We start from the raw sequence: 10,626 nt of genomic DNA, 5'->3' as shown, positions 1-10,626 counted from the left end.
ACAGCAGGCACTCGATGGTTTGGCTTCCAGTGCATTTCCTCTCCACGCTGCGATGGCTTCATCTGATAGTCGCCAGGGAAGTCTGCTGTGTTTGTTTCTCTTGATTGCGCTCATTCATTGGCTCTGTGTTTTGTCCAGTCCTCTCCATATCCGGATGCCCGTGTGGTCTGACCAAACGCCAGCCAGTGCCCACCCACCCGTCTCCATCCGAGAACAGCAGCGCCAACGCCAGCATCGGCAGCACCCAGAGCACACCCACCAGCAGCATGGCATAACCCCGTCCTGATCCAACAGGAGGAGTCTGAAACCCACCAGCAGCATGGCATAACCCCGTCCTGATCCAACAGGAGGAATCTGAAACCCACCAGCAGCATGGCACAACCCCGTCCTGAAATGGAGAAACCAGAAACCTCAAACCTCACGCCAGTTTCACATGAGGTCTGCAGTGTGTGTGCGGTCCAGATGCAGTCAATGAGTATGTTTACATGGACACCGATACTCGAGTTTTAATATGATTAAGACGACACTCTGATTACGAGTCGACCATGTAAACAACTACTTTTGATGACCTTAACGTGACTTTATTATAAGGTAAATAATTAGATTACTGACGTCCATGTTAAAGCAGCCAATGATATCGTAGCTTTCAGTAACAAAAACTCTCAGTAAGACAAGCGTTTTTTGCAGTGAAGTCAATGGTTACAGGTTTTCGAGCATTATTCAAAATATCTTCTTTTGTTTTTTTCTTAGGAACGAAAGTCAGACAGGTTTGAAACAAGTGGACTACTCATTCATTTAGTTTCCTTCGGCTTAGCCATTTTATTTATCAGGGGTCACCACAGCGGAATGACCCACCAACTGTTCCAGCATATATTTTACACAGCGGATGCCCTTCCAGCTGCAACCCAGTACTAGGAAACATCCACAGGTTGACTAAATGATTCATTTTTGAGTGAACTGCCCCTTTAAAAGGAGGCGTGTCCCCAAACCCCAACCCTAAACACAACCCTAATTGGTGGATGAGCAATTCACATCATACAAATCCATCTATATCGGCTAAATATAGTGATAAATATAGTGATATACTGGCTAAATCAGATGGATTTGTATGATGTGAATTGCTCATCCACCAATTATGGTTGTGTTTAGGGGTGGGGTTTGGGGACACGCCTCCTTATAAAGGGGCAGTTCACTCAAAAATGAACATTTTGTCATCATTTAGTCAACCTGTGGATGTTTCCTAGTACTGGGTTGCAGCTGGAAGGGCATCCGCTGTGTAAAATATATACTGGAACAGTTGGTGGGTCATTCCGCTGTGGTGACCCGTGATAAATAAAGAGGCTAAGCCAAAGGAATCTAAATAAATGAGTAGTCCACTTGTTCCAAACCTGTCTGACTTTCGTTCCTATGAAAAAAACAAAAGAAGATATTTTGAAGAATGCTTAAAAACCTGTAACCCTTGACTTCACTGCTAAAATGCTTGACTTACTAAGAGTTTTTGTCTTGTTTCTAGTCCAAACGTCTAAATATTCTGAAATCAAGAAGAATTTTCTAGACAACACAGACATATTGTCTTGTTTTCAGACACGAAGAGTCAAAATTAAGTGAGTTTTGAATTGAAACAAGCAAAATATTCAGCCAACAGGATCAGACAATACACTTATTTCATAGAGGAAATTAGATTATTTTTCTCACCCTATAATTAAGCAGATTATTTGGTCTGTTTCAATAAAAAACTCACTAAATTGTGACTTAAAATGTCTGAAATCAGACTATATTTTTAACTTGTCCAGAAAATGCTTCTTGATTTAAGAATATCTGGACATTTGGACTAGAAACAAGACAAAAACTCTCAGTAAGATGAGCATTTTCAGCAGCGTGTAAAGAGATCGATATCCATGTCAGTCAATAAATGCTAATTATTTTAAACAGTGCAAAAACAGGACACACGATACTTTATTAAACACAATAAACCACGACTGCATGCAGTAGGAAGGCTATAACCTGTTAACATGGCCATGAAAAAATAAATAAAAGACTAAGCTGAATGAAAATGACTTGATTCACTTGTTCCAAACCTGTCTGACTTTCGATTGTATGAAAAAAAAAACAAAAGAAGATATTTTGAAGAATGTTTAAAACCTGTCACCATTGACTTCACTGCTAAAATGCTTGTCTTACTGAGAGTTTTTGTCTTGTTTCTAGTCGAAGAATTTTCTTGACAACACAGACATATTGTCTTATTTTCAGACATGAAGAGTCAAAATTAAGTGAGTTTTTAATTGAAACAAGCAAAATATTCAGCCAACAGGATCACACAATACACTTATTATTTTTCTCACCCTATAATTAAGCAGATTATTTGGCTTGTTTCAATTAAAAACTCACTTCATTTTGACTCATTATGTCTGAAATCAGACTATATTTTGAACTTGTCCAGAAAATGCTTCTTGGTTTAAGAATATCTGGACATTTGGACTAGAAACAAGACAAAAACTCTCAGTAAGACGAGCATTTTCAGCAGCGTGTAAAGAAATTGATATCCATGTCAGTCAATAAATGCTAATTATTTTGAACAGTGCAAAAACAGGACACACGTTACTTTATTAAACACAATTTTCGGACGGTGACTGCATGCAGTGGGAAGGCTGTTAACATGGCCACGAAAACTAAAAATCGGCACCGCAAACACACTGCAGACGGATCAAATGTGCTGAACAGGCCTCAAACGGCTCATCGGCCTCAGGAAGTCAGCGGGGACGCAGAACAAAAAAAATAAAAAGGAAAACCTCGGCTCCCAGAGACAGGAAAAACAACGCATAACCCCCAGGAACTAACAGGAAATTGGTGGCATTTTTCTCTGACGGAGGCCAATCAGATCTCACAGACACAAAGCGGTCTGACGCACCGCTAAATGCGGCTCAAAGAGACGAACAAATAAACGTCAGACCGCCCCGATATTTCCAAAACACTCCACTGAGGACTGACAATGCAGCAACCTTAGCTGACTATTGGACACGGGCGATGAAAGACAGCGTGGGTTTATTCGTGTTTTCCCTTCATATCTCATATTTATTTCCATACACTGCTAAAACTCATGCTTTTCAAGTTTTTGTTTTGTTTTTAGTCCAAAATATCTCAAAATTCCCAGATCGAGAAGCATTTCCATTACAAGTAACACATGTTGGCTTGTTTTCAGAAATAATGAGTCAAAATGAAGAGAGTTTTTAATTGAAACAAGCTAAATAATCTGCCAATAATCTTATGTCGAAAGAAAAACAAGATTATTCTGCTTCCCCTATTGGCAGATTTGATTGCCTTTTATATATGTAAAAACTCTCTTTATTTTGGCATCAGTGTTTTATACACTTATTTTAATGAGATAGACGAGTTTCAAACAGTTCGTTTTAGTTCTACATAGTTTAATTCAATGTTTTTTGTGAGTCTTATTGACTGAAAAAACAACAACAGGCGCAGTCATCTAAGTTACTGTGTGTTTACTGCTCTACTTATAACTAAAATGTTGACCAAAACAATATCCAAAATGCATATATATATATATATAAGCAAAATGTGTTATATATGCTCTGATCGACCCTATTTCTTTTCTTTCTTGATTCCGGGGTGAAAAACAGGGGCGGGTTTAGTGATTTGGGAGCCCTAAGCAATTCCAAATGCATTCAAAAATGCACCATTATTTATTAATTGCATGTAAAGCATCCTGTAAAACTTTTTAGGCAAGGCAATTTTATTTATATAGCACATTTCATACACAGTGGCAATTCAAAGTGCTTTACATAAACAGGAATAAAAGAGACAAGTGTAAGAAAATAAAAACAAATAATCAGAATTATAAAAATAAGAATAAAAATGTGTTAAAATAGGTTATAAGGTAATGAAAAAGAAAGGAAAGTTACAAGTTTTAAGTGATTTGTTTACTTAAAATGAATTTACTGTACAACTGAAAACTCAAATTCAAATCTAATTAACTAATCAATTAAAACCAAGTCTTTACCGATTTGACTGCTGGGCTGCTCCATGATTGAGGGTGGATGATTAAGTTCAAATGAGATTTTTTATACCCTCCTCATACTAAATCTGATAGAAAATGATGTCATGTATAATTAATATATACAGTATTAATAAACTTAGCTTGCTGATTGGTTAAATCCGCCCCTGGTGAAATATGACCCCTTGCATGAGTTTTTTATTTTCAGAAATGAGACTACAGGATAAATAATCTGCAAATGGGGTGAGGGCAATAATCTAACTTCAAAATGAAAAACAAGACTATTCTGCTTCCTCCATTGGCAGATTATTTAGCTTGTTTTAAGGAAAACCCCACTTTGTTTTGACAGATTAAAACAAGACGATATATTTTGTCTAGAAAATGCGTCTGGATTTAAGAATTTTGAGATATTTGGATTAAAAACAATACAAAAAACTCTCAGTAAGAAAAGCTTTGTTTGTTTTTTTCGCAGTGTAACCACATTGCCTTAAAGGGACAGTTCAGCCCAAACTGAAAACCCTGTCATCATTTACACACTCTCTACTCATTTCTAACATTTATGAGTTTCTTTTTTCTCTTGAACACAAATAAAGATATTTAGAAGAATGTTGGAAACCGGTAACCATTGACTTCCATTTGTTTTCCCTACTGTGGCAGTCGATAGTCAACAGCATTCTTCAAATTATCTTCTTTTGTGTTCAACAGAAGAAAGAAACTCAGAAATGTTGGGAAATACTTTGAGGTAGAGTACTGGCAGGATCTGTGGTCTCACAGCACTCAGGTCGCTGGTTTGAGTCCCGGCTGGGTCAGTTGGTGTTTCTGTGTGGAGTTTGCATGTTCTCCCCTTGTTGGTGTGGGTTTCCTCCGGGTGCTCCGGTTACAGTCCAAACACATGCGCTATAGGGGAACTGATCAACTACGTTGGCCCTAGTGTATGAGTGTGTGTGTGTGTGAATGAGTGTGTATGGGTGTTTTCCTGTACTGGGTTGCAGCTGGAAGGGCATCCGCTGCGTAAAACATATGCTGGAATAGTTGGTGGTTCATTCTGCAGTGGTGACCCCTGATATATAAGGGACTAAGCTGAAGGAAAATGAATGAATGAAGGAAAATAAATAGTGAGTAAAGGTTCATTTTTGGGTGAACTGTCCCTTTAAGGGAACAAACACCCTCGCTATAAGACTTCCTCAAACAATGTTTTATTAAAATATAAAGGTTTTTTATTGGCATTTGATGATTTCATTCATTCGTTCTTTCATTTTTCTTTGACCTAATCCCTTATATATCAGGGGTCGCCACAGCGGAATGAACCGCCAACTTATCCAGCACGGTTTATGCAGTGGATGCCCTTCCAGCTGCAACGCACGCCAACACAGGAGAACATGCAAACTCCACACAAAAACGCCAACTGACCCAGATTGGGACTCGAACCAGCAACCTTTTTTCCGCGAGGCCACAGTGCTAACCACTGAGCCACCATACCGCCCTGATAAGAAAAAAACAAAACAAAGTTCATCCAATGCAAAGAGAATTTCCTCATACACAAGTTTCTTCATGGAGTATTAATGTTTTGTTTAGATTATAGCACTAGCCGCAACAGTACAGCTCTTTACCTTTATTTTTATACATTATATTTGTTGTGTTGTTACTGAATCGGCTGTCTCCTGTGGGACAGATTGGGAAATGGCTACCTCTGAGTGTCTGTGGATGTAGATTTCTGAAATATTTGCTTGACCAACACTAGATAAAGTGGCTGAATCTCACGAAATCTGAGCGAGGGTGTCCTATATAACTCCCAAATCAATGCAGAAACACAACAGTTGCTTTCTCCCTTAGAGTATTTGCCTTGTTTTTAGTCTGAATATCAAAAAATCCCTTGATCAAAAAGCATTTTCCTGATAAATATTATTGTCACATGATGTGACGCTGACAACGTTGATCCAAATGCAGGTTTATTAAACAGAGAATGCTCAGGGAAGCAGAGGTCAAACCTGGAGTAAGCAGATATACACAGGCAATCCAGAGTCGTAAACAAACAAACAAACAAACAAGGCGAGGGTGCACAGCATAGCAAGCCACAATGCAGTAAACAAGACTCAGCAACAGTGTGTGTGTGTGTGTGCTGCTTAAATAATCAGTCTTTGACAATCCTCCAGCTGTGTGTATGCAATCAGTCAGGATTGGGAACTGCTGTGTGTGTGTGTGGTGCATGACTGGATCTTGTAGTCCATGAAATGGTTGATTTGTAGTCCATTAGCGATCCATGTAAATACCATGACCATACCGTGACAAATATATTACAATTTTAAAGCCGGGCAGCTCAGCGGTTAGCACTGTGGCCTCACATGGAGTCGCGTGATCCTTTAGAAATCACTCTAATGTTAATTATTGTTATTATTAATAACGGTTATAATAATACAAACAGTAATGACTGGAGTACTTCATAGTGTATGCATTTTTGCAGCGAAGACAATTCATTTTATTCACTGTAAAAACGTTTACGACAAATGTTTTTATGTACTTTTTACAAACAAATAATCCAGTTTCAGACTAATTCTTTCAGTTATACATAATTAATAGCATAAATAATTAAAAGCTGTTGATTGAACTAAAAATATAAGACATAACCTTTTTTTTTTTGGCGGTTACAGTGATTATTTTCCCTAATTCTAGCTAAAATATTGACCCAGAAAGCATTGAGAATCCTACAAATGCTCTGTTTCATTACAGCCGAATGTATTATAGATCCTCTGAATAGCCGAAGCGTCACTTCTCTCTTGATTTGGGGGTGAAATATGAGCCGTCGCATCATTTTCATGAGATTTCAAACATCATATCGTCAAATCAAACGCTCAGTAACCAAATATTACAGAGTATGTTTATTTCATTTTTGTAACTTAGTTGTCATTGAGTGGCAAAATATATTTTATTAAGCCTTAAATGAGGCTCATCGACTTTTCTGTGTGACTGTATGTACAGTAGCTGCGCTAGGTTCAGTATATAGCACATTCCTATACAGTATATATAGATATATATATATATGTTGAATTATTTTTTACATTTAACATCCAGTGAAAATGAGCCCAACAAACACAACAACTCTGTGATGATGTAGCTTCTTTTACAACCGTATACTAAACATCTTCATGTGAATGTATTCATGCATTTGTGTTGATTACTTTTATATGTTTGTGCATGTGAGAAAAACACAAGAAACAACAGACAATTATTAAATTAAAGGAGTAGTTCACCATATAAAATATCATGGAGATAATTCCCTATGATATTACAAGCCGGATTTTCTTTTTAAATGTGTGGAACATAAAAAGAGACGTTTAGAAAAATGTTCACGCTGCTCTTTTCCATTCAAAAAAGCCAAAAGTGACCTTATATTACATTGAAAAATGCTTAGTGTTTTTTGTTTCTTGTCCAAATATCTAAAAATGTTGAAATCAAGAAGCATTTTCTAGACCATAAATAAAAAAAAATATTGTTTTGTTTTTTAGAAATGAGTCAAAATGAAGTGATTTTGTTTCCTTAAAACAAGCTAAGTAATGCTATTTCAAAGCAAAAACAAGATTACTTTGCTTATTTTAAGGAAAAACAAAATTTTGATTCTGGATTATTTCTTTGACCTTTTTTAGAGTCATGTAACATAAAAAGATATGTTTAGTAGAATGTTCACGCTGCTCTTTTCCATACAGTAAAAGCCAAAAGTGACCTTAAATGACATTGTAGAAAATACTGGGTTTCACACAATAGATTTGTGTTAAGACAAGATAAAGCAAATAAGTTAACTTAGTTTTTTTTTTTTTTATAAATTTAAGTGGATTGAACATAAAACAATTAAGTTGTCTCCTAAAAAGCTTAAATAATTACATTGTTTCAGCCTATTTTATATAACTAATTTGAACAAACAGAAAATGTGTATCTTTGAAATTTTTTTGAGTCTATCACACAGCAAAAATCAACCTGATTTGCTTTTTAAATGTGTGGAACATAAAAAGAGACGTTTAGAAAAATGTTCACGCTGCTCTTTTCCATACAAAAAAGCCAAAAGTGACCTTATATCACACTGAAAATGCTTAGTGTTTTTCGTTTCTTGTCCAAATATCTAAAAATGTTAAAATCAAGAAGCATTTTCTAGACAATAAATAAAAAAAAATATTGTTTTGTTTTCAGAAAATGAGTCAAAATGAAGTGATTTTGTTTCCTTAAAACAAGCTAAGTAATGCTATTTCAAAGCAAAAACAAGATTACTTTGCTTGTTTTAAGGAAAAACAAATTTTTGACTCTGGATTATTTCTTTGGCCTTTTTTAGATTCATGTAACATAAAAAGATGTTTAGTAGAATGTTCACACTGCTCTTTTCCATACAGTAAAAGCCAAAAGTGACCTTAAATTACATTGTAGAAAATACTGGGTTTCACACAATAGATTTGTGTTATGACAACATAAAGCAGTTAAGTTAACTTAATTAATTTTTTTACAAATTTAAGTGGATTGGACCTAAAAACCTTAATAATTACATCACTTCAGCCTATTTTATATAAGTAATTTGAACAAACAGAAAATGTGTATCTTTGAAATTGTTTTGAGTGTTTCACACAGCAAAAATACTTTTCTTACTTTTTTCTTACTTATTTTTTGACTCATTTCTTGTCCAAATATCTTAAAATGGTTAAATCAAGAAGCATTTTATAGACAAATATTGTTTTGTTTTCAGAAGTCAAAATAAAAGCCTAAAGTGGCCTTGAATTACACTGTAAAAAACAACCCAAAAGGAATTAAGTTAATTTATTAGTTTTATTTTAAGTTAGTTTTAATTTCATTCATTGAACTTAAAATAATTAAGTTGTGCCCGAAAACAAACAAGATTTGTGTTGTTCAGCTTATTTTAAGTAGTTTGAATAAGCAGCAAACAACATTGTTTTGAGTGTAAAAATGCTTTTCTTACTTAGATTTTGTCTCGTTTTTACTCCAAATATCTGAAAATCTTAAAATCAAGAAGCATTTTATAGACAAATATTATTATGTTTTCTTAAAACAAGCCAGATAATGTTATTTCAAAGTGAAAACAAGATTATTTTGATAATTAAAAAAAAAAAAAAACACAATTTGAATTTTTTTTAACTTTTTTTTTTAGTTCGTAGAACATAAAAAGAGATGTTGAGCAGAATGTTCACGCTGCTCTATTCCATACAGTAAAAAGCCAAAAGTGACCCTAAATTAGACTGTCAAAAATACGGGGTTGCATGAAATAGATTTGTGTTGAGGGAATTACCCTAACATGAGAGAATTAAGTTAACTAATTAGTTTAATTTTACAAATTTAAGTGGATTGAAAATAAAACAATTAAGTTGTCCCTCAAAACAACTCAAGAACTGTGCTGTTTCAGCGTATAACAAACAGCAAACACCATTGTTTTGAGTGTAAAAATGCTTTTCTTTTTTATTCTGTCACGTGTCTACTCCAAATATCTTAAAATGATTAAATCAAGAAGTATTTTATAGACAAATATTGTTTTGTTTTCAGAAACGAGTTAAAATTAAGTGATTTTGTTTCCTTAAAACAAGCAAAATAATGTTATTTCGAAGCAAAAACAATATTATTGTAGTTGTTTTAAGGAAAACTCGCTTATTTTTGACACAAAATGTTGTTTGCTCGTCTAGAAAATGCTTCTTAACTTAGGAATGTTTAGATGTTTGACGTCAAAAACTCAAGAAAAACAGTGAGAGCATTCATGCACCACATTTCCAAAATCATTTTAAGACACGATCTTCTGAGAAAAGCATCCAGATGAATTGTTTTCTTTAATCCTCAAGTGTATTTCTGTGAATTACTCCTTTATCATCAGGTGGATGTGAAGAGCAGGACAATGCCTCTCGAGCACTTGTGCAATATCTGTGGTCTTATGTTCATATCATGGTCTGTGTCTGTATGTTCAGTTTTATAGCGTGTTTCTGTTATATTATCTCCTCATTTGTATTGCATGTTGAGTCTGGAACGTTTCCATGTAGAAAGCACTTAGCAGACGTGTCATATTTCTCCAGTTTTCCCATTATTTTAATCTGATTCGACATACTTTAAATTAAACGATGAAACAAAAGCCTCCCGGTGTCACTCGTGTTGAGTTATTGGGATGTTCTGGGAATGTCCTGCTCTGAGAATTGACTCGTTTCTACATGTCAGTGCTGTTTTCTGGTGGAAAAAAGACATTATTATGATAATATGAGTATTATATTGGCGACACAGTGGTTAGCACTGTTGCCTTACAGCAAGAAGGTCGCTGGTTCGAGTCTCGGCTGGGTCAGTTAGTGTTTCTGTGTGGAGTTTGCATGTTCTCCCTGTGTTGGCGGGTGCTTCGGTTTCCCCCACAGTCCAAACACATGCGCTATAGGATAATTGATTAACTGAACTGGCCGTTGTGTATGAGTGTGTGTGTGAGAGAATGTGTGTGTATGGGTGTTTCCCAGTACTGGGTTGCAGCTGGAAGGGCATCCGCTGTGACTAAGCCGAAGAAAAATGAATGAATGAATATTATATGCTTTTCTTACTTGGAGATTTTGTCTTGTTTCTAGTCCAAACATCTTTCAAACAAACAAACAAACAAACAAACA

At 35.4% G+C, this 10,626-nt stretch overlaps 1 protein-coding gene across 1 annotated transcript in view; it reads left to right on the top strand.

Moving 5' to 3' along the window:
* Nucleotides 1-3,311, top strand: part of eng (endoglin) — a gene marked incomplete at its 3' end in the record, with an annotated part of 55,325 nt that extends 52,014 nt beyond the window's left edge. The window contains 3 exon segments of the mRNA NM_001442781.1: nucleotides 139-321; nucleotides 375-1,671; nucleotides 2,329-3,311. Of these exon segments, the coding sequence (NP_001429710.1) occupies nucleotides 139-275 (137 nt within the window).
* Between the last annotated feature and the right edge of the window lie 7,315 nt (nucleotides 3,312-10,626).

This window comes from Danio rerio, chromosome 5 (assembly GCF_052040795.2).
Source record: "Danio rerio strain M-AB ecotype USA chromosome 5, GRCz13ab, whole genome shotgun sequence".
Lineage (NCBI taxonomy): Eukaryota > Metazoa > Chordata > Actinopteri > Cypriniformes > Danionidae > Danio > Danio rerio.
This window is presented reverse-complemented; position numbering and strand designations above follow the sequence as displayed.